This window comes from Blennius ocellaris (genome assembly GCF_963422515.1).
Source record: "Blennius ocellaris genome assembly, chromosome: 7".
Classification (NCBI taxonomy): Eukaryota; Metazoa; Chordata; class Actinopteri; order Blenniiformes; family Blenniidae; genus Blennius; species Blennius ocellaris.
Window position 1 is genome coordinate 15839596 of NC_137656.1, and position 24695 is coordinate 15864290.

The 24695-nt window shown below is 44.0% G+C and overlaps 2 protein-coding genes across 3 annotated transcripts in view; both read right to left on the reverse strand.

Annotated features, from left to right (window-relative positions):
• coro1ca (coronin, actin binding protein, 1Ca) overlaps positions 1-4688 on the reverse strand; it is a 29199-nt gene extending 24511 nt beyond the window's left edge. Inside the window, exon 1 of one of the 2 annotated variants that reach the window (XM_080499450.1) lies at positions 4562-4688. In XM_080499450.1, the coding sequence (XP_080355576.1) occupies positions 4562-4634 (73 nt within the window). In that variant the 5' untranslated portion in view covers positions 4635-4688. Of the gene's footprint in view, positions 1-2319; positions 2445-4561 lie in introns of those variants that run through there. The other variant, XM_080499451.1, reaches the window with a different exon arrangement.
• A 5624-nt stretch (positions 4689-10312) lies between these two features.
• ssh1a (slingshot protein phosphatase 1a) lies at positions 10313-24470 on the reverse strand (the record flags this gene model as incomplete). The annotated part of the gene is made up of 14 exons (XM_080500012.1): positions 10313-12856; positions 12958-13657; positions 14377-14577; positions 15138-15284; positions 15384-15430; positions 15653-15781; positions 16863-16956; positions 17081-17275; positions 17531-17596; positions 17796-17864; positions 18307-18428; positions 18942-19006; positions 21409-21509; positions 24373-24470. The coding sequence occupies 14 exons, from the start codon at positions 24468-24470 to the stop codon at positions 11750-11752; spliced, it is 3141 nt and encodes a 1046-aa protein (XP_080356138.1). The 3' UTR covers positions 10313-11749.
• Between the last annotated feature and the right edge of the window lie 225 nt (positions 24471-24695).

Consider the following 24695-nt stretch of genomic DNA (forward strand, 5'->3'; position numbering starts at 1 on the left):
ATTAGTGGCAGATTTAGGCATGTGATCCTCTTCATGTCCCGGGCTGATCCAAACAAACGCCAATATACTAGGCAGGTGGTTAGTTAATGAGATGTCTGTTACAACCTGTGCACAGAAAAACAAATGGCCGGCCATCTTATCAAAGGAAAAATAGAAATGTAAAAGTTAATTGTCCAGATGAGGTCAACCAATCATAAAACTGATGCAAAAAAAACAAAAAACAAATGGGGAACAGAGAATTTCTTGCACAAGAGGCCAACTTGTTTAAAGAATCTGTTGACCAAACATTACGCTGTATTCTACATTATAAATTTTTATTCAAATGAAGCAAACTACTAAGCTACTTATGATAAAATAAGCCTAAACTACTCCTACGAAATGTCACTAAACTCAAGTGGCTTGAGATGGCAGATTTGGGGGAAAATATTGAATTCAGAGATCAGCACAAAAAAAAAAACAATGACGCCGAGCAAAAATAGAAGCCAGTGTTCAACACGTTTTCACCTTTATGGAACTTAAAATATATTGCAGTCGGGAGGTTTTCACAGCCCACACTTGAGTTTTCTTGCCACAGCTGACGAGAACCAACACTCTCACATCTTATGCTTCGTTTCCCTCCGCTTCCTGACCCACTTCCTCCTCTCTGGGCCCTGGGCCACAGGAAAGCCAGTTGTACATTTCGCAAGACCTTGTACTGCGGCACAACAAGCAGAGGTTGATGTGTCTGGGACAGTTCGCCAGTCCAAACACAAGTTGTAGTAAAGGCGACCCCGGGGGTCATTTCCCACCAGCCTTCACCTGCTGCGCCGAAACCAACGGCAAGACTCAATGTGAGCCCCTTCGAAACTCCTATACCACACGGGTACCGAGTATCCTGGTTCAAGACATGGAACAAGTATGCAAGTCATGCTGTTCTTACTGCGGAAGCTGCAACCCCAACCACCGCAACTCAAACCATCCTATTGTCACATCCCAGTGAATGAGCTTGTGGTGGAGCACAGACACAAGTGAGACAAAGGGTTATTGGGGCCTCATCCGGCGATCAATGCGAGGCTATGGAGAAGATTTATGGCGAAGAGATGGAGAGGCCACAAACTTGTCTTTCATCAACCATCATCCTACAACCTTAAGGTGCAACCAGTTTCTAATGACCGATTAAAAATCAAGGCAAATCCCCAAGTGTGAATTACAGCATTGACATAGGAGACACCAGACTAACAGTCAACAAGGAAACACAACTAAACTGTCTTTTTACAATCAACCAAAAATCCCAACTTTCTCAAATTTCAGTGAGTCACAAGGAAAGTTTTGAAAGATGCTTTATGCAACCATTATCTCCAGGTAAAAAAAACAAAAAAACAACAAACTTTCAAACACCAGTATTACATGCTAAACCTCTCATTAATGTACACACCCATTTGAATGGCTATACATGTGGTCTTTAGTGTCATTTAAGTATTAGAGGCAATAAACGAGCTCTTGAATGCAAACCAAATACGCAAAAAACGACAATCTTTGCAATTATAATTTGCTGAAATTAAACCCGTGTGTGGCCTTCCAGCTACAACGTGCAGCACGATGACTGCCTGTGGTGCATGGATGGATTCACGCTCGCAAATACTCCACGTGCAAGTCGAAGCAAGCAAAGAGGGGATCTCTGCACCATTGCAAAGCTCCGACCCCCCCCCCATTAATCTTCCATATAGCACTGTGTTAGTGGGTCAAGGCTGGAGCTGTGAGGAGGAAATGCGTGCCGCGGATACTGAATCCAACGCAACGAAGACCACCCCCCAACCCCTTCCAATGTAACTGAAGGAGAAATCGTTCTCGTGGAGGCCAATTGGTTCCGGTTTCAGGAGAATATTCAAACGCCAGTTGCCAGCGGCCAGGGCGCGGCTGTGGAGCTGCCTGCACCTCCGCCTGGCGTGGATCTATTGGAGATAAGTTTTCCTGCCGCACCGTGGTGAGCTACCCCACCCCGCTCAACACCGCCACATTTCGTCAAACAAATAACCCCTCAAATTCCGCCAAACGGCGACACAAGGGTGAAATGACAGGAAACTTCCCCCCCCTCCCACGGTGTCAGTAAACTGCCTTTAATGCGAATGTTAGCTGTAATAAAAAAAAAAAAAAAAAAAAAAACGGGGAGTTGAGGCGAACCAGACTATCCCGATTCATTTTTAGCTAGCTAGTGCACTTTCCTGCCGGAGTTGGGAGTGACAATGAAGAGCAGCAGCGCCAATTTTCCGCCATAAAAAAAAGAAAAAGAAAAACCCCCTTTGGATTATCAGAAAACGTAAATCTAATGCGTAAACCTACCTTCTGCTGGGAAAATGAACGTATTCCTGAAAGCCGATTGATACAACACAACCCAAAGCGTATCCCAATCGATTCGTCCCTCAGCCGGAGCCGCTGCTGCGCTGACACAAGCCGCCCCGCGAGCTTCGTCCTCTCCCTCCTCTAAGCCCCGCCCACTCACTGGTTTGGCGCACTCTGACTGGACCAGCTGTCTTTGACTGACAGCGGCAATCAGCTAATCAGAGCGAGGATCTGGATAAAGGAAGCAGCGCGACACCACCTCGTTTCTTCAGGTTACAGACATACCAGGGTTTTTTTTTTGTGTTTGTGTTTTTGGTGAATTTACAGTGTTTTTATTTACTATGAAAACTGTGATAAATCTGTTCTAAATGTAGCTGGCATTATCCACCTTTTATATTCCAGTCAATTTAGAAATTTGTTTAAAAATGCAACAATTTATCAGCAATTGGGGTTTCTATTGTTCTGTTGATGAGATAACACGTGAGAAATTAATTTCCTCTCTAAATTGCTACAAGCGAAGTACCCCAAAGAGCTATGATATATGATATGATGTGTAAAAGATGTTTAGATATCCTGGATACATGAGACTCACTATTGATTGAGGTCTGGTAAAACGATAGACACAAAATGCAAAGATACAAGCACTTTGAGCCAGCTTAATCAACCGTAATCAGAAACTATGATTAACTTTGTGCGAGAATAACACCACATACCTATACATAATTATTATAATAGATGGGCTTTAATAATATTAAACATGTATTTCAATTATCTTTAAGAACACAATGTCCTCCGAATGTAATATACCACCACAAGATGGCGCTATTTCACAAATCCAAAATGAGGCAGACTCATTACAGCAGAAAACAGCTGTAGTCCATCATCTAATCCACATGTGTCAAACTCCGGTCCTCGAGGGCCGCAGCCCTGCAGGGTTTGGATGTGTCCCTGCTTCCACACAGCTGATGGCAATGAGCAGCTCGTTATCTGGCTTTGTGCTGAACTTGGTGATGAAGCATCAGGACATTCAGGGGAGGGAGACGTGGAAAACGTGCAAAGCTTCGGCCCTCGAGGATCCGAGTTTGACACCCCTGATCTAATCTGTTTTCCCTCAACCCAGTCAGGTTGCTGCCCTGGTGCAAGTGTTTGTGGGGGCATTGGCAACCCTGTAAATCAGGGCAGAGATACCAGGAACACATACTTCAATGGGTTGGGAGTGTTGGGAATAATACATAATCAATAAATAAATACCTCATTGATGTGTTTTATCTACATTTTTTGCATTTCCTACAGCAGGATCTGTTCAAGGCAATGCAGATCAAATACTGTCTCAGAGCTCCGAAACAAAAAGCCCAAATACTAGAATTAGCACACAATCCAAATGTATCTTGAATGCAGAAATACACAAGACTAGGCAGCCAAAGAATACGTTGGCCTTAAGTAACACATTTATGTTGCTGACAAATGAGCAGCTTCTCATATGTACATTTGAATATACACATTCCCGTGTGGTAATTACTTTCACATTTATGGAAAAATATCTTTATATATAGCCTGCAAAGGGAATAAAAAATAATCAAAATATGGAATGTATTTGCTATGTTTTATGAGTAGAGAAGCAGAGAAAGAAATGGGAGGTGGTGGACACAAAAGAAAATGTAGAACAGCAGCTTATTCACTGGAGATTGAAGAAACACAGGACAATATCTGTGCTTCTTGGGATTTCTCTTTTCATCTGTGACATTATCAGTTTGTTGATAAACATCTTTAATTTGGCAACGCATGAATGTTTATTGCTTTGTGTCTTAAAGACCATCATTTTGTTTTCTTATCCATCTTTGGTGTTATCAGAAGTCAAATTGGACTCAAATTATTTTTCAGCTTGGCTCAAGCTCAAGTCTTTAAGAATGACAACAACAAAAACTACAACGATTAAACAGTGCAACGATTCCTGCAATGGATATTCTGCCCCCACAGAGCCGTGACTCAGATGTTAGCCAGACGTCACATGAGACTGAAAACAATGAGTGTAAAGAAATGAATCCATGTTAAGAACTGCTGCAGCGTCTGTGAGCTGTGTGACATAATGAAACCTGCCAAGGGGTCTTCAAACTGTGCAAGAAGTGGTGCGATGCACATCAGAAAACAAACGACGGCCTCAGTTGATGTTTGAAATGTTCTTTAACGTATTCAGATCAGTTGTGCAGCACTGAACTGACGAGCTCAAGTTTGATGCTCTTACCTCTTCTCATTGACGTCTTTCTCTCCACGGCCTTGTCTGGGGATTTCTGAGCCGAGTCGAACGCCGCCTTCATCTGCGCCACCTTCACAGACTGCTCATCCAGCTTGACCTCCACTGGCTTGGGCCGGTCCTGGTGCTGCAGCTTTTCATGAAGCTGAATTGTCTCCTTGATGAGTTCGGAGACCGGCCTGGGTTTTGGAGTGCTCTGGGATTTGTCCCTCCTCGTGACGCCGTCGTGTCTTTCCCGACCAGATTGGTCTGTTGTCGCGTTTCCTGTCAAGTTTGGATTCATGCTGGCTGGGACCTTGTGGCCTTCCTCAGTTATAACCGAGCCAGCGTTCACAGCTGGGGCAGCTGCGTCTTCAGGAGCGACCTTCACCATGCTTCTCCATGGAGCTCCAGCCGCTTCCTCAGTACCAAACAATGGGAGGTCGGTTTGGTTCCGCAGAGGTGACCTTCCACGACCACCGGCCGTCTTCTCACGAGTGATAGAGCACGAATCTGTGATTTGCCCATCACTCTTTGTAGGTGGGGGCTTTGCTTCAGACAGTGAGGAAGATGTGGATTCCTCAGAGATCACACCACTCACTTCACATGACTTCCTTTCATGTGAAACAGCTGATTGTAAGTCGCCTGAGCACACACTTGAAGAGGGGCCTTTATTTCGTATTTCCATGTCATGCTCCCTGACCGAGGTATGGCTGCTGTTGAGATCTTCAGTTGTGGTCAAATGAGATTTAATGTGTAAACTCTCACGTGGAGCATCCCCAATGGGTTCATGTTGTAAATCTGAGGTTGCACTAGAAGCAGTGACTCGTTCTCTCAAATCCAGGTCCTTGTTGTGTTGATCTATTGTTTTATGTCGTTTCAAGTCTGCAGAGGATGTGGTGTTCTTTAAGGCACAGCTTGAGTGATCAGTCCTCTCACTAAATTTTGCTGACGTATGGAGGTCATGGGTAATCTCTTGGTGACTCTCTCCATGGATATCTGTGGTGTCCGCACTGCAAGAATCAATTTCTATTGGTTCAGAAATACTAGGGCTGGTTTCCTTTCTGTTTCTTTTCAGAAGCTTCTCCAGAATAGAGCTGGGCTCGGTCGATGAGACTGGATGTGATGCCGAATCCAAGGCTGAGGATTGAATTATACCTGCTTCAGTTGTATCGATCCATGAATTAAGCTCCATTGACTCTTCATGGTCATCAATGCCCGTGACCTTTGCGAACAAGGAGTCATTCAGAACTGGCTTTACGTCCCTCGTTTGCATTTCTTCTTTTTCATCATGCTGCGTTTCTTCTTTTGGAGGTTTGAAGTGAATGGTATCACTTTCGCTCAATGAAGACTCTCTCTGCAGAATGTTTTTCAAAGGATGTTGAGCTTGAGCTGAAGGCGGTTCCTTCCTCTGCTTCAAACGCCCCTCTGTTCCTGCACAAACCTTAATGTGTTCATTCTGATGTTCAGCCATCGTGGTCTTATTCAAATCTCCAACATGCAGCAACTCTCTCTCTGCATGAGCCCCGCATCTGCTGTTCTTTGGGATCATAGAACTCTGTTCATCAAAACAACTCACGTCCTCAGAGTCTTCATCCTGGTCCTCCTCATGCAGGAAGGTTTTCTCCACTAGATAGTCCATCTTGGCCTTTGAAGATGCTCCAAGCTGCTCTCCAGTCTTCTTTTCTTCCCTCTTAACTGGACTGAACCGCTTATGGACACCAACACTTTCTTTTAGTCTCAGACTACTGTTGTAGTTCTTGTCCGTCTCTTGTGGAACCAGTGGAGCAGTCCTGCTGCCTCCTCCTCCTCCCCCTCCTCCTCTTCCCTCCTTTCCTGCAGCCCCTCCCCGTCTCACCTCCTCTGCAGCAGGCGGGTTCTCCCACAGATGTGTTTGCTTCTCACTCAAAGGTGTTGTTGGCTCCTTGCTGGGGCTCCAATCCAGATCCTGAGTGTCTGGCTCCCCTGAGTTTTCATCAGCGTTACCAGCGTCTTCCTCACATGAGCTTTCTCCCTCCATTACATCATCCAGTTGACTGCCCACACCTCCAGAGTCATGGCATGACTTTGTTTCCTCCAGTCCTTCCTCAAGGACTTGTTGTTCTCCTTCTGGTTTGTCTTGGTTCTGTCCCATATTGGTCTGCAGAGAAGGACATGGCATTAAACTCACAGCAAAATGTCAAATCCTCCTAAATTACGTCACATGTCTGCCCTGCAGCGCATTCATCTCTTATTGCTTGAATGGGGTTTTTCTTGAATCGGAAATGCCACTTATGTTTCTCCTGTCAACAATACACTGACAGAAAAAAAAAAAAAAAAACCTAAAAGAAAGAAATAAACAGAACTCTGTCAAGTAGAAAAGCAGAAAAAAGGTGCTGACACGTCAAATTGGCCTCACAGTTTGAGCGGACAAGAGAACATGTAGCATGTGGCAAACAATTCATAGTCACACCAGGGTAATTTTGATGGAAGTGGGTAATTGAGGAGCTTATGACCTGAACTGCTATAGTACGCTCACAGTCCAGTTACTCATGCACTGGAAATGTTTCTAACCGGTTCAACGAAAAGTCAGATTACAGTCACAAGATTCATGAGCAAACTCTTTTTTTTTTTTAGGGAACGTCACCGCAGGATCAAATTGTTTGTACTCTGTGTTTTCCCCTTTAATCACTAATGCAAACTCAATTGATTATTTCAGATATCACACCTCATCCTTAAAGGATACTCAGCATCACATTGTTTCAGATTAATGGATTAATCCACTAATCTCTATGTTGATGTCTTACTAAGTCTTATGACATGGCACAATTTTTCCCACACTCTTCCTTTATAAAAGTCTATTTGTTTGGTCATATGTTTTGATGTTAGAAACTTCTTACCGATTTGGTTTTATGCCTTTTGCATTCCCACTATTTGTATTAAAAGGAGTCGTGACGTCAGCTTCTCAAATAAAGTTACCTGACAAACTGAAACCAACAGTAGCTTATCATCGTACCTTGTATAGATGCAACCCTAAGCTTGATGATGCCGATATAGAAAATGTGCAGATGGTATTTGTTTGGTAGCTCAGTTCAGTATTTAACTTCAAAACAGTAGAAAATTTTGTCACTGGATTTCTAAAGGTCCAAACGACCAGGTTGACACATCTCATACACTATTAAGTACTCATGTTCTCCAATGTAATGTGTTTTTTGAAACAAATATGACTAGAGATTTCCTCTAATGTGTCAATGGATCAATTGCCACTTTCTTAACTCTCAGATTTTCACATTTCATTCGGATTATAAAATGTAAATATGTGAGAAGTTTAAGCCTTGGTTATGATTTGAACTCTAAACTCTATTTCAATGGCTTGCATAGTTACGTTGTCATGTCTTTAACTCATTGTTAGTTTGGAAAAAACACACAAAAAAATGGAAGTCACTAAATATGGGCACTTGCCTGATGAAGGGTTAACAAATCTGAGTACAAGGCAGGATTCTCAATGATCATGTTTGCAGAGACAAACATTTCCAGGACATAATCTAATTGTGAAGCTCGTCTTCGCCCACTAAACTGCAGCAGTAAGCGGAGAAAATGATGAAGCACAATAAACAATGATCTGAACCATGAGTCCATGTCCCTTCCACAGCCTCATCTCCAAATGTGTGTGACAACATATGACTGCTCCGGTCTTATCATCTGACAGGCCTGCACACTGGCCAGACGCATGGCCAAGGAAGCTAATGTTATCAATCTGCAATGGTGGCATGGCTGTGGTGATAAGGATAGACACGGAAAGAGTGAAAACAAAAATCTATGATTATACAACATAAATGGAAATCGGAAAACAGGATGTGTGAGAACATCTTAGGATTTGTTTTCCTTCAGTTTCCGAGTTCTCTTAGAGGCTTATAACTCCATTCTATCGACTATCTCAGTGGAGGAACCCCCTTCCCCCGAAGACAGTCCATCCCTGAAAACAACTACTCCAGTTTTCCAGGCTCTTCCTTCCTAAATGCCCAAAGCTGATCACTTGATCACCATGTGATCTGCTGCCCCAACATACTCAAACATACAGGGATCCAAAACCAAAGAAGCAGCAAACTTCTCACAAATCAAGGTTTCAGCGTTTGAAAAAAAATACACAAATGATCCTTTCCGTTAAGCTCTGAGGTGTTAAACACAAGAAAATGACACAAGCCTGGCCCTCACAAGTTTTCTGATCCCGCAGCATGTAGGTATCATATTGATCACCCGAACATATGTTTCACACACTCACCGGTCAGATGCTGAAGCCGAGTGGATCGCTCTCCCTTGGGACTGACAGAGTGTGCTTTGTTGGTTGTTTGGCGATCCTCAGTCCTCCCTCAATTGCACAAGCAATGGGAGCCTTATATTACATCCATGTGATGTCACAACACATTTGACTAATACAATCACCACACACTTGGACTTCTGGCTTGACTTTACGCTCAGATGACAAGGAAGGCATCTTTAATATTTCCATCTCTGTGAGGATTTAGACTGGACTTGAGGTACACACGTGATAAGCTCTATGCCTTATTCTCAGTTGGAAGCTGCTTGGGGAATAAAACTGATGACAAGTAAAGATACAGGAGTCAAGAAACTGACTGTCCTGAATTTTTCCTCATGTTTCCTTTACCCAACAGTGTTTGCATGCCAGTGCAATGAGCTGCACAGCTTTAATGATTTCACCCCGGGAACTTAGTTTAGGTAAATAGGAGGTAGTTTAAAAATAAGTAAATAAAAATAAAGCTCTGTATGGGATAAATGTGAGCAATTGAAGCCAAACTAGGTATGTCTAGGAGTGTGGGAAGTCATCTGCAAAACAGGCCAGACCATTTCTTTTGTTTCTCTCGGTTCCTGTAGTAACGGACAAAACAGGATACGTCCTCAGATAATAAAACAAAAGTCGAGGTACGACAGCCAGGGATTAACCGGCAGAAGAAGGGGAAGAGGGTCCAGCCCACACCCAGCAACAGCAGACTGAAGGCTTCTGTGCTGGCGGAGAGGCGGCCAGTGTTCTCGCCAGCCCATGTTTTCTGTTTGTAAAGCGTTACAGGTCACTTTCTGTCTCGTCTAGACAGAAATCTGCCTTTAATTAAAGATAATACACCACAACAGGCCCCTCTTGAGCAAGCCTCATTTGGTCCATTTAAAAAGCTCACACGTTTAACTGTCGATTTGTTTTCCATTTCTCGCAGTCTCAGGTTTTCAATTATTGTAAAAACAGACAGTGGACTGGCTTTTCAAATTATGAGCGCACGCAAACTGAATGACATCCCCACCACCTCACTTCTCTGCGACGTGCCATGTTTTTTCCACACAGGGGTCGACCTTTTAGTCCACTAACACACACATTCATATAGGCCTGGAGTAACAACAGCGTGTAACTTAAGTAATTCACTGATGTCATGCAAACAGTGACGGGAAGCTAAACGTTATATAACCTGGCTGTTAGAGGGAGACTGCTGCCAAAGTATACAGATGTGGGACATGATGTAATATCAGGGTAAACTCTCCATTAAGTAGTACACAACACAACATATAGTTAGATTTGCCTACATTATGTGGCGTCTGATCACATCCCTATTTTGTGTTTGACGAGTGTCTAAAGAATTTCAAACAAGGAAAAACTAAATAGTTGAAGGCGTATTATGCCCAGAAGCACAATAAAAAGAAAAACAAGATCTGCAGTAAATTCTGTTAAAGAAATGTTTATTTCCATCATTGACACTTACAATACATATTTTTCTTCCAACATAAAAAGTGCAATATGCATTCAAACTACAGCAATGGACAGTACAAAAATTACTGCATACTTAAATATAAAAAGAAAATGGTTACAAAACTGTGAAGTAACCTATTGTGATAGTTTGTCACCTCAGCGTGACAAAAGCTTTAAAACTCATCCAGGGTATGAGCATCAAAAAGCTTAACAGCGATGCGCCTGATGACTCCACCAAGTCGCGTTCATTTCTCCCAAAAGGTGCATAAAAGATGACGGTAATTAAATATGTACGTGATTGACATTAGGATTCATACAGTTTGTACAGCTTCAATGGTGCTTTCCAATTTATTAAGACAGCCCAAAAAAAAAAAAAAAAACTTTGGTCTTTCACATTTCAAAAAGCACAAATGAGTTGAAAACGTTGGCAAACCTTAAAAAAGTAGATTTAAGGTAAGGAAGGTTTGGAAGTAATGTCTTGTGTTTCATCATACCGTGCATACCGACTCCACGCTCCTCTCTCCCCCCCCCCCCAAAAAAAACATTGTACATTGAAGCGCGTGATGACGTCAATAACGCCACTCTTATTTTGGAAGATAGCTTGCAAGTGTACCAATATTCACTTGATAAAAAAGAAAAGAAAAGAAAAAAAAAAGCAGTGCAAAAGAACAACAAACTCAGAAATGTTTCTGCTGTGTTTGCTGAAAACAGTGAGCGTGCCTCTGGTTCATGTTCCGACCTCGTCTCTCCGCTTTCACCCCGCTCACTCGCTCGGAAAAGTCGCATGCCTTAACATACGAGTCCGTGTTGAAATGAGTGCAAAACAAATTCTCTCACTTGAAGTCGGCGTCTGCAAACGAAATCGAATTAAAATTTTAGCCTGCTGATCGTCCCGGCGAGAGCTCCGCGGATGCAACGTGAGGTAACCGTCCATTTTTACAACCTTCTAAACATCGAGGAACATAAACTGTGGTAAACAATTCTACGTTTTCAACACCGGCTCTTCCTGCCAAGCTCTCTGAGGGACTCGCGCCGGCGACCACTTTGCACCCGGTATGAAAAAAATAATGTAAGTGCCAATGGATACCAGGTTAGAGGTTATCGAGCGCCTTGTTCGTCTCATCCTGCAGTCTAACACACAGCTCTGTGCCTCTGGTCTCGGAGGTAAGGCACTTTGTTTGTCCGTGAATCAAACAGCGTTGGAGGTGAACTGATGGCTTACACACTTGTCAGATACAGCAATACGACTTCTTCTTCTTTTTTTTTCTGAAACAGCAGTTTGAGAAACAATGTGGCAAAAGGAGCACAAACACTCCTTACAACAACACTTGGCATTGTTTTGTTTTTTTTGTTATTCATTTCCTTAGACGAGACTCGAGTTTGTTTCCAGAATCTGCACAACCTCCCCGAGAGCCAGGCGATGGGAGAGGAGGGAGTCGGTGGAGTGTGTACATCCTCCACTTGATTTGTCAGCTTCGGGGCTCACTCGGTGGCGCTCTCTCCGGGGTGTGCTGGTCCTTGCGGGGCCGGGACGGAGCGGAGCTGGAGGGAGAATCCCACTCCAGGCCGTGCTCCGGCTCCGGGGACAAAGAGAGGAGCAGCAGTGTCCCCGCGTCCGAGGAGCAGGCCGAGCACAGGTCCTCGGAGGAGAAGGTGAGGCCACCCAACTTGGCCAGCGAGTTGGACCGCTTCAGTCTCGAGGGAACCGTGAGGCCGGCCAGTCGCATGCGGGTCTCGATCTCCTGTGCCCTCTGGCGCACGAGGCCGGGCTTCCCCCTGACGCTCCGCAGGCTGTCGCTGCTGGAGCTGCGCGTCAGGGTGGAGCCGTGAGGCGAGGTGGTGGGCGTGAGCAGCCCGGATCCCACCACCCCCAGCAAGGCTTCGTTGGTCAGTGGCACCACCAGTGGCTCCAACCGTACTTGGCAAGGTGTCGACGTTTTACAGAAGTCAGTGGGGAAGCCAGGGAGCTGCTCTTCCTCCCCGGGGAGAAAAGGACTGTTCTTGGACAATTGGCAGGCGTGCAAAGACTTCAGTGGACTCTCTTGGGTCGAGCCCGAAAGTTTCTCCAGTCTCTCGGCACGACGACGCACCAGCCCAGATCTACGGAGCTGTAAAAGGGTCTCCTGTTGTTGACCGAGATAGCAAGCCACTCCCGACTTTTCCTCCTCCCCATCTACGCTCACCAGCGCCGGGAGAGCCTCTGGAGCGGCTGCAGACTGGCCCTCGTCGAGCTCGGCTTTTAACCTATGGAGACTGACATCGTCTTCCGGCGTAATGTTTTCCAAAGATCCTTTTGGTTGCTCTTCTCGGTCAAGTAGAGTCGTGGAAGGAGAGGGAGCACAGTTGGCACAGTTACGGAGCAGGCCGCCGGGGCACTGCAGTCCCACTGAAGACTGGAGGCCTTCAGGCGAGGTACGGGACTGTAGGAATGAAGCACTTGGGACCTCAGGAGGACTCGGGTTAAGGCAAAGCTCAGAGGCCAGGGATGAAGAATCTTCTTTGTCAATAGACTTGGTCTGATCCCACAAAGGTGGCATCGGAGTATCGGCTGGAAGAAGGATGGACGAAGCCTTCTCCTAAATAAAAGTAGACAAAAAACAAATGTCAGAGGAACCATTGTCCAAGAGACCTTCATTTGAACAAGAGCAATATTAATGTGTCTAATACAGTAACTTACATTGTGGTCGTGTCGAGAGCTGAAATGGTTGTTGTTGTTGGAGTTTTCATTGAGGGTTGCCAGGTCCATCCCGTTACCCTCTGTATCGCCTTCTACCTCCACATCTTGTGTTTCACCACCGCCTCCTTCTCTGCCTCCTCCGTCGTCTGGCTGCATCAGTACCTCCATCTCCGCCTCCTCTTTTTGTACGTCTTCCTCATCCTCCTCCTCGACCGTGCTGAACTCCAGCCTCAAGCGGAGTTCCTCCAGCGGCTCGGGGCCTCGGCTACAGGTCTGTGCGGCAGTTCCCTCCGCCGTGGGCCCGAAGTGAGGGAGCGGCGGGCCCTCGCGCCCGTCGAACGCCTCGTCGTCCAGCAGAGCGTCTCGCTCGACGTCCTCGATTTCGATGAAGACTTTTTCCATCCCTAAAAGGGGGGGGCCGCGCACGGGCGTAGACGGTTCACTGTCGAGCGCCGAGTCGGACAGCCGGCGGAAATAGTAATTGTTGTAGGCTGGGTCGATCTCCAGGGCAACAGTCCGGCGCGGGGAGGGGCACACTGCGCCTTTATTGGAAAGAGCCTCGTCACAGCAGGGAGACATGCCTGGCTCCGGAGTCGAGTGCTCTCCTTCCTCGCCTCCACAACACTGAGCTGAACCCTGCAGCCCCTCGGCCATCTCGCAGTCTGCGTCTGGATGCCACAGTTTGTTATGCCGCTGTTTGCTGGAAATACAGAAAAGCAATCGCTGAAGGCAGAAGTAGCAAACAAAACAAAACAAACAAAAAAAACAACTCGACTAGAAAAAGAAACAGTCCAGGCCAGTGGCTCTCAACCCTCTAAAATGCTCGCGATCACTGGGAAGATCCTCTGAGATACTTTGTATAATTGAGAGCCGTGATTCTCAAGCAGGGTGCCCGACCCACACTGCACTGAATTTCTGCCACAAAACTACTAAGATTAACCATTTACACTGAAAATGCATCATTTATCTTAATGTTTTACAGTATATTTAGTGTCTTCAATATACATACAGTAGAGCATCAGGCAGAAATTAAAGATGAATGGGCTAATTAAAGGGTGGAGCTACATAGAACGTGGTTTCATTGTAGGAATGGACAAATTAGGGCCGAGTCAATCTTTTATGGTGGAAAAACTGACTTAACAGAAGTTTAAAATGGCGCAAACTGAAGCGGCACACCAACACCACCCCGAGAAGATGTGTAAACCCCAAAGAGTTTATCCTGAGAAAAAAAAATGATTCGTCATTACAGAATATATACGAAAACCTGTATTTTACCTGAGATTCCTTCAACATTTCTTTTGTAATTGTACACTGGCAACTAGAGGAACTCTGGGGATTTTCCATGAGGGGGGGGGGGGGGGGGGGGAGGGGCCATTTATCAAGGCTACACAACAAGTTTAATCGAGTGAGGGAGAGTACCTGGCATCTAAAATGCCCTCGTACTCGGCCAGCTGTCTCATGAAGGCGGGGTTGGGTCGCGTGATGCTCCTCTTTTCCCGGACAAAGTTGTACGCTTTCTCCAGGGACCAGCCGTATTCCTTCATGGCGTAAGCGATGACTGTCGAGGCCGAGCGACTCACTCCCATCTTGCAGTGGACGAGACACTTGGAGTGATTCTTCCTGTCGGGTTAACATTACATACAAGTACATGAACACGTTTGTACAGCCGTAGTGCCGTGATGAAAAACGCTTACATTTGGAGTGATTTTCACACATGCTGGTCAGTGGGGTTTTTTTTTTTTTTTGTGTTTCAAAACTGAAATGTTGAAACGGATATAAAGAATGGATCCAAATTAAAGATCGATCGGCTTGAATGATGTGTTTTTCCAGTCTTTTTCAACATAATTCCAATTGAAATAGTTTTCTCATTCAGTCATTTTTACCTTGCTTTTCTAATTACGCAGCTCTCTGGACAATTTTTCAACCTCTCTCATCTGGGTAACTTCTCAGCTCACTGACTCCTTTATTTGTTGCTTATTTCATATAAGCTGGGGTTTTAGAAATGCAGCGTTTCATTTCTTGCACTGAAACAGAGAGAAGTCTGTACTTCATTGGACAGATGAAACCTTACACGATAAAAATTTGTGTTCGTCCAATCCAGTCTTGTTCTTAAGTCCTATTTATGTAGTTGGGTAATGAAAGCGAATGGGCAACATGTTTTCTGTTCCATCACGACTCACTTTGCTTTTACAATGAAGTTGTACGTGTCATTCCAGTGAGCCAGCAGGTCAGTGGCCTCTTCATCGTACACTCGGATGTTGTGATAACTGAATGTGCCTGGAAAGAAGTTGTCTATTTCCCTGGTAACGTTGAGAATATAGCCCACCCTGTGGAGGAAATGTGACGTTCAGTCATCAGCAACATTCTTTCTCGCTTGAATCATAAACGAAAATATGTTTGGTGCACAGTAATCTCAAATAAATCACCCCGACTCCTGCAGCTCCTCCAAATTAGATGCATTCCATTCAGATCCCTACCAAAAAAAAAAAAAAGAAAAGTAGAAAACATATTTCACAATGAGAACATTAGCAAATCTTTAGAAAACTGATTGATTGCTTCACAAAGAAGACGACATGAACGCCCGTCTCTCTCTGAGAATTGAAAGGGAATCCTTTCATCTGAAGTCCTTTACAGGAAGACCAAGTTGCAGCACACGTTTCTGTAAATGTAAGAGCCTCTGCATCAGTTTTCTTACCAAGTAGACATGGTCAAAAATGAGGGTCGCTTTGTCCATCTGGCCCAGGATCAGCAACATCTCATTGTCAATGTACTCCTTGTACTCCTTCAGGTTGCAGTTCATGTGTTGCTCCAACTCTGTACGAATCTGTACGACAGTAAATAATAAAAAAAAAAAGATACAGCATTACAAATGGACGAGAGCCTGTCACAAATCGGGAAGGATGTGAGAAGATGCAATAAGCTTTCAGCCTACAATTGCCTAAATCGCAATTAAGAGATGCCAATTAAGGAGTCAGAAGGAGCAAATTGTGACCAGAATTAAAGATGAAGAAAGAGCAAAAACCTAAAGTGTGACTGCAACAGAGTTCAGCCGTTTCTCGTTTCCACTCTGCAGCCTATAAATCTACAAGATCTCCAAAGCTTGATCAAAACCACATTACTGAAAATACTGAAAGATAGAAAAACCTATGAATGAGTCACTTTGGAAACGAGGGCTGCAGACCGACAAAGCCATACTTAGACTCTACGACCATAATCAGGTACGTTTTTTTTTTTTTTTTATGACAATTTGATTGAAGGAAAGAACTGCCCGGCTGATCTGAAAGGTGGGGGCGCAGATTTTGCAGTGAAATTACAGCAAATTTCAGCTGAAATCATTTTTGTGAGCTGTTAAAAAACTGAAAAGAACCGAACGCGATAGATTTCGAGGTAAAAAATGTATTAAACAAACCTCGGAAATCATGACACAATATAATTGCAAATGAGAGCTGAACTGTTCAGAGAGACTCTCACGTCGGCACAACTGGAAAGTTAGAGAAGATTCTGCAGGAGTAAACGAAAAATAGCCAGCCTGCTTAAAAATGCTGCGATCCAGAAAGTGATCTGCTACAAAGATGAGAAAGCCGGTTTGGTGATTGTGGCAACTTTCAAAGAATAACTGACTATTGTTTAAATCACGTTTACGTTCAATAACTAAATAGTAAAATGCATTGGCTTTTTATCAGCTAGTAATTCTGTGTGTGATTTTAGAGGCACATGCATTTTGTTTAGTTTTTTTCCACTTCTCAGATCAACAGAGAAAATTAATTACTGCAAGATTTACAAATTAGAAGTGAATGATCATTAATGCACATGGAGTCAGAGAACAAGAAAGCAGAAGCTACCTATGTAAAGCAATGGCTTACTCAAAAAGGGGGTGTGTCACTGTATTTATTTATTTTTTTTACCTGTTTACAGGTGACGTTCTCAAGGTCCTGGCACATCATGATGCTTCTGAGTTTGGCTTTAATAAGGCACTCTGTCCTTTCTCTCTCCGAAGGCCTGACGGAAAAAAATGAAGTCACATCAAAAACCCCACAACAGAATTGACTCCCAAATTGATACGCCTGAATCTTTTTTTTTTTTTTTGTGAGATGTCGTGGCGTTGGAACTTGAGCGGACTGACTTGTCGACAAACATGGTGGGCGAGTCCGGCCGCGTCGTCTCCAGATCTTTCATGGCGTTCCACTCGTTGATGCAGCTCTGGTCTGAGGAAATGCAGCTCTCGTAATAGCCCGTCCAGGTGAGCGCCATGCCTCCGGGGAAGTAGTTATACCTGCGCGACACCTCACATGCTTTGTGCAGCACCTGCAGCGCCGACCTAGATCATTGGGGTTTTTTTTATAGGAAAAATAGAAAAGAGTCGTAAATGATTGATTCATGTCAGAGCGGTAGTGACGCACTAATCAAGTGAGTGCGGTCCAGGCGTCGTCGAGTTGTGTCTTCATGCCAGCAGGTGGCAGAGTGAATCAGCGCCGCTTGAATCTGCATCACTGTAGAGATTTATTGTGGTGTGCAATAAGGCTCAACTGTCTTAAGACAGCCAGTGCGATTCCAGAAGCTGATTATTACTCACCACATAGCCTGCACGGACACGGGTTTGAAGACATGAGTTCGGCCTGCCGTGTTCACAGTAAAGCCCCTGAGGAAGCAAGCAACACAGACGGGTTATTCGCCGAGCTGGAGCACCATGGAGCTGCAGCTGAATTCACTTCAGACGAGGTCTTCGGTGAGAGGTGCGACGTGAAGTTTAAAAATAAAAATAAAGGCAGTAGATTTCAATTGTTCCAGCTGGGTCCTCCGTCTGTACAGCGGAGATCAAAGAGTGAGAGAAAACGTACCCGTCTCCATCCAGATGGATCTTGGTATCACTCCACAGAGGTAGCACCATGCCGATGGAACAGCTTTTGCTGGGGGGGCGACAACATCATAAGAAATAATAATACATTTATCATATTACCCGAAATGAAAAAGCAAGGTAACGCTTGTTTTTACAGATAATCTTAACCTCAGGACAGACATTTACAGGACAATTTCGCCTACTTTCAAAACGTAGCAAAGAATTTGTTTAAAAAAATCTTGTTTTCGATGCGATTTGCTCTCAGTCGCTCTTCCTTGAATGTTCGACGCAGTGAGTTTCAATATGATTTGCACACCCTGAAACTGAATATTGAAACCTGAGTGTGAACTTGATGTCATTTAAAGGTACAACATTCTATTGACGAGAAGACAACGTCATACAAGCAATACTGATTTGAAATGAAGCTCATTAAATTCATTTTTCTTTCAATTTAAATTCAGTGACACTATTCCTTTTCGTGACTCCAGGACGGGTTTTTTTTTTTAATGTACCAGTCTTTGCTGTTGAAGTCGATTCCCAAAAGGATGTTCTCCTCGGTGTCCTGTCGCCCACTGGTGTACACCACCACCATGTACCGCACTCGGTCCGACCATGCGCTCTCCAGCCGCACCGCCTGCACAGGGAACAGCCACCTCACGTCAACGTGCTCCGTGTTTTACTACTATTCAAAACACATTTCCTTAATTGTGCAGAAAGACAGACATGTTTTTATCATCGAAATGTAAAAATTGTCTTAAATGGTTGGACTTGTGAAGTAAACTTTACCACCTATTGTTTTCGACAAGCAAGTAAAGTCTATTAAACTCTGCAAGGTGTCCCAGGATGTGCAGATAAAAACACTGTGTGCTGCCATTAGTGAGTATTCAACATGTACGAGAACAAGAGACGTGTTCAACACAGAATAAAGCGAGTTTCGCACTCCTTCATGTACCCACACACTATGGAAACATTCTGTCATGCCCTCCTCGGTGTGTTCAAACCTGTTCTTATGGGCTAATAATTACAGTGAGCAAATAAGCTTGCGAGGAGCAACAATAAAATGCATTCTGTAGGGCTTGATATGCCAGATTGAGATTGACTGGCTCTTGTGTGTGCACACTTTTTGTTTTATTGTTTAAACTCTTACCAGTTTAATTCTGTCTTCCGAGCGAAGAATGTTTATCATCACCTGCAGGTGTTGAGGTAAGTCGCCTGTAAAAAGAAAAAAGAAAAAAAGATGGCACATTGAGTCTTGTCAGTGTGTGAATGGACTCCACTGGAGAGGCTGTTTGACTGGAAGACTAAGAGATAATATTATTAGGGGTCTAAAGCAATGCTGGCGACAAGAAGCTTATAGAATCATTACAGGATTTACTGTCGTCTAGTAAAGTTGCACTGCTCCCTCGTGTTTAATAATAAAGATTTCGAGGCATCGGGCCAAAACTCGAGTCAAACTCCTGGAAATGATTATCCATAACATGTTCTTTGATTTTTACTAGCTGACGTATGTTTTTAAGCAAATGAATAAAAATTAATTGACAGGCGCTTTTTTTTTTTTGCGCAAGACAAATTTACATGTGTTTTTTTTTATGAATTTGTATCTACTAATGTAGACATGCCTATGTGGCTGGATAACAGAGATGACGTCAAGCCGTACAAGTAAAGATCTCTCTGTGTCTCACCTTAATTTCCCCTTACATCGTATTACTCTGCAATGTTTTAGGTCCGGTGTGCTTTCGAGCTCATCCTGACATTTTTAACACCATTTCATAAGATGTAAATTAAACACATGTTGGACAGACGCTGTGGTGTTTATATACGGTATTTTGCGAGATAACTTCCACATGCTGCTTTGGGCTGCTCAAAATGCAACACAGTGCATACTGGATCATTGGGGGGGGGGGGGGTTAGCAGCTGAACACCCAAAAAGCAGTCTATAACAATGCACAACGCCGTAGACGGTGGTTCCTTAACCACATAGGAATGAATATTGTTTACGATTTGAATTTCACCGAGATAGGAAGCAGATATCTGATGGGTCTCTTCCACCATTATACAGCATATCTTTTCAAATGACAAAAGTTTATTCGAAGCAGTGGGATAAGAACCCAGTAAAATCACAGAATTAACTGTGGGGGGGGAGAAAACAATCCATATTTTGTTCCAATTTTAACAAATAAGCCTTGTGATTTTAATTAAATGAAAAAAACATTACGACGCGTTACACATGAATTAGTCGCACTGTGGTTTCGTGGTTAACACTCGCCTCGCGGCTAGAATATCTTCTGTATGTGTGAGTATGAGTTTCCATGTTCCACCTGGGCATGCTCACATGCAGGGATTTTCTCTGGAGAGCTGGTTTCCCCTCATAGTTCAAAAACATGTGTATAGGTTAATATGTGCCACCAAATTGCATTCAGGCATGAAGTTAAGAGTGTGTGATTGTCTGCCTCTCCTGTGTTTGCCTCGCAACGGGCTGGTGAACTATCCAGGCTCCTTTTCATCCATTGTCAGCCGGGACTGGCTCCATTCAACAACTCTATATTGGATTGACATAGTGGGTATAGTAGATGAAGGGATGGATAAATGAGACCATCTTAAGGGGATAAAAGTGGCTAAATTGCATTTTGACAGCATCTTAAGTTACTTAATCAACTTCCATCCTACTCAAACAGATTTCATCAAAGAACAGCCGGAGTATTTTGATTTAACTGCCCATCTCAATGGAAGAATGATGTGGAGAAAACTATTACAGTGTAATGATGTATTGGAAGATTTTGACGTACGAGACAGATCAGAAGAAAAGTGAGCTCCTGAACCTCACAAGTTGCTGCAGCAGAATAAAAACAGCTGTGAGCTACAAGGGCCAATACAACGGCTTTTATATACACACATTTGCAACTTTCAGATAAATAATATTAGACATTTCAAATGTCTTGTTGGCCACAGGAAGAAACAGCCTTAAAATGTTTATTTTTTATTTTGAAGGTTTAAACCTTGTAGTGCCTTGTTTATTCTTATAACAACTTGCTGATGGGACAGAATACACATGGACCCTGTTACCACTGTTCCCCCTGGTAGCTGGACACTCATTGTAAGGACTACAATATATTTCTTAAAGGCCACAGCTACTAAGAAGGAACACCACTATTTTCCAAGCCAAATGCATGAGGATAAAGTAGGAACAAAATATTTCCGCGTTAACCGACTAAATGAATGACAAAATGAACAAAACCTGATACCAGAGGCCTGCAAAAGTCAACCTGGGCTAAATTACCATCATGCCACAGAGCTGTCACTGTATTGCAACTGTTGCACTCAATATCATTTAGCACAGGGAAAAAGCAGAGGACCGACAAACAATAGGGCCTCCCTCTAATCACTGACAGAAGTTTTGCCCACAGTGCTACCAAAGGCTGGATTTACACACTAATCTGCCTAAGCGATACGTCTGGAACATGCTTATCAATGAGGCAGCCTCCATCCTCACGTACAAACATCTGCTGCGGCGTTAAGGAGAGGGCAACACAACCACGTTACTTAACCTGGGTGAACAGTCTGACGAGGAGGAGGAGGAGGAGGATGATAATAGTCTCATGCCTCACGGTTCTCACCTGCATGCTTGTGATGAGGGTGTGCTTTCTGGTCCTGATGGCTGCTTCCTTGCTGCAAGAAGAGAGCGGCACCTTTCACCATGAAGAAGCTCTCGCTCAGGCTGCAAAGCATATTGGAAACAGGAGTTACAAGCCTCGAAACACTGACAATGTACGTTACGCATTGCTGAAAAGGAACAGCTCGGTACAATCTCTACACCTTCTTGACGGAACCAAGCTCGGCATAGAGACACAAGACAAATTACTTTTTTTTTTTTACCTTCACCAAGACGGTTCCGTTCAGATAACACACAGCAGACAAGCAAGATTCAAAAGCATAAATCAGGGTTGTCTGCTGCGGGTGAATTACACAATTACTGAGTGGAGAGGCCCAGCCGCCACGTTACAGAGGCAGGCCTCAGGTCTGCAGCAGTCATGAATCAGGCTTTTATTCTGAAAGCTTAACCACCCTGCTGCATTGTCCAGCACTCGGGTTCGCCTTGTCAAAGCTTGTGATCTTTGATGTAATGCAACGCAGACCCAAATAATCCACCAAACTGCAGTGGTACGCAATGTTTACCTTCCAACGCTGGGCAAAAAAAGCTGCAATTATCCCTTCACACCTGCCTGTAAAAAACCTTACAGACCTTTTTTTTTTTTTTTTTTTGCAGTTGGCTCTGGAACCGTCAACCCATGACACAAGTGAGGAACTGCAGTAAAAAGAAGTGAGTCGTTTCCTCCAGGCTGAATTCAGCCATTCCATTTCACTGAACGACAATGTGTGCACATTCATAAATCTATCTTATGTGGCAGTAGGGCGGAACACAAGCGCCGTGTGTGTGTGTGTGTGTGTGTGTGTGTGTGTGTGTGTGTGTGTGTGTGTGTGTGTGTGTGTGTGTGTGTGTGTGTGTGTGTGTGTGTGTGTGTGTGTGTGTGTGTGTGTGTGTGTGTGTGTGTGTGTGTGTGTGTGTGTCTCGTCTGGCAATGCAGGGGCATCATTACGGAAGTGAAAAAAAAGTGACGAGTGAAAGGATCAAAACAAACTCCGAACAGGTACGACAGAAACACCCGTCTCCGGCTCTTATGAAACACACTGATGTAATATACCTGCTGCCAGAATAAATCAGATGGACTCGTTGTACTGAAGAGCCGAGAGAGAAGAGCACTGGTGCTTTTCACATATGCTAGATTCACAGAGAAGCTCTGCTGTCTGGGTCTTCAGTTTTTTTATGTCCACGTTGCATTAAAAAGTTCAAGATGTGTAGCTGACCTATATTTGTGTGAAGTTAAATTAAACAGCAGTTCACCGCATAGTTACGGCTTTAAATGAATTAGGAAAAAACAACAACAAAATATAACTCGTGTGATCAGCTCCAGAGGTAATGTCATATGTCATGCCGACGGAGTCACATGCTTTGAGGTTGAGTGAAAGGGAATCCATTATGATGGAGCGAAATGCACCTGTTAAACTTGTGCTATTTATTATATGATCAAAACTGCCCTCACTAAAGTAGCACCTTGCAAGGAATTTGTCCTAATATTGTTTTAAAAAAGAAAAAAAAAAGAGATGCATACAGGGTAAAAAGCCTGCAGGAAACACTTTCTGGGAAATGCTTCAGCTCACCCAAGTCAGCAGTGATCTTCATCTTAGCATGCACACTGCACATAAATGTGGATTCTAAGTTGAATTAATGATTACCTAGAAAACTATAAAAACAAGCTTCGCTGGTCTGAGCTGCTCCTATTTTAAACTGTGTTTCTAGAACAAATACTCTTGAACTACTTTGGGCTCCAACATTTTTGAAAGAGTGAAAAAGTATGCAACTTTTTTTTTTCTGGACAAGGCCGTATCTCCTACAAAACCAACATGCTGCATAATTAAATGTCTTTAGTCTAAATAAAAGCTCCTCCATCTGCACATTAGTAGATCTGCCATCCGACAGTGAGCCAACAAACCCTACATGCAGAAGAGCAGGCAGGGCCAAACTGGGCGATTTTAGGTGGGAACAATGGATTTCATTCTGTACACCTCACAATAAATTCCGTCCGCCTCCAGCACCGCTGAGAAAGAAAAAAAGTTTCAGTGACAAAGCCCGGGGGTGGACACTTCTCAACATGAGCTTTCGTCTCACTCTGGTAGATTTTTCTGTTTCCCTTGGCTCCCTGTTAGAGATTGATGAGGCTGTCGGGAAGGTCTATGATAGATAATATGAGGCCAATGCAGGCAATTGACATTGAGGCGAAGGTTACAGGCTCACTCTGGTAAAAAAACGAAAACAAAATGTAAAAGTTGTGACTCTTTTATTGGTGGTTTGTGATTCAACTGTAAGTCTACAGATCTTAAGGAGTGATACCTGATAAGGAGGAAATCGTTCAAATTTGCTCTGGGTGAAGTTAGAGGAAACTTGTACTCGTCTATCAATCAAGAGCCGTTTCCTGGGCCACGTTCTGACACCCTACATGAACAGCATCAGCTCTACCGTCTCCTGCCCCGAGGTGCCCTGCCAACCAGCTTCTCTACAAACGCTATGGCTGGCTATGACGTCTGGAATCAAGGCAAACAAACACTACAGCAGAAAAGGTTTGGCGGATAACTTACATGATTGTGTGCGATTCGAATGTACCGTGATTATACCTTGTTTACCGAAACAATCAAGATTGTACGCTTGACAAGCAAGAGGGACACAGCGGCAGAGACATAAACAGCCAGTGAATGACAACTATAATATTAGCCATCATATGACTGATTCAGTGTAGTGGCCTGAAGCCCCACTACGCTTGTGCATGTAAAAGATCCATCTACCAATCAGAGCACATAACGTGCATGTAAAGTTACAATACAGAAAGATACTTATATGAAAACTGAAAAGCGTAAACAAGTTCATAGCAGATCAAATCTCAAGCAGGTCCTGAATCTCAAGTCTCGTCTGGGTCGAATCAGATTTCTAAGCCCCCCCTCACTTGAAATAGGTAAACTCAACTCACATGCGGTTTATCTCACTCTGGGTCAACACTGCATTCTCCACAAAGTAAGGCATCATCTTCATCATGGCCTCCTGAATGGGTTCTACCACCAGATGCATCCTGCAGGCCTCTCTGGAAGGCGCTACCTCCTCTTCGTCAGCGTCAAGCGACAAAGTGCAGAGGAGCGGCGACGGCTTCAGGTCTTGGCCCTCCGCTTTTGAGTGACAGACTTGACAGCAGTCTGCCCTCCTTGAGTGCCGCTCAGAGGAAAAGCGCCGTCTGTTCAGTCGCCACTCCCTCTGGCTGCCGCCTCCTCCTCCTCCTCGTCCTCTCCTCTCATCTGA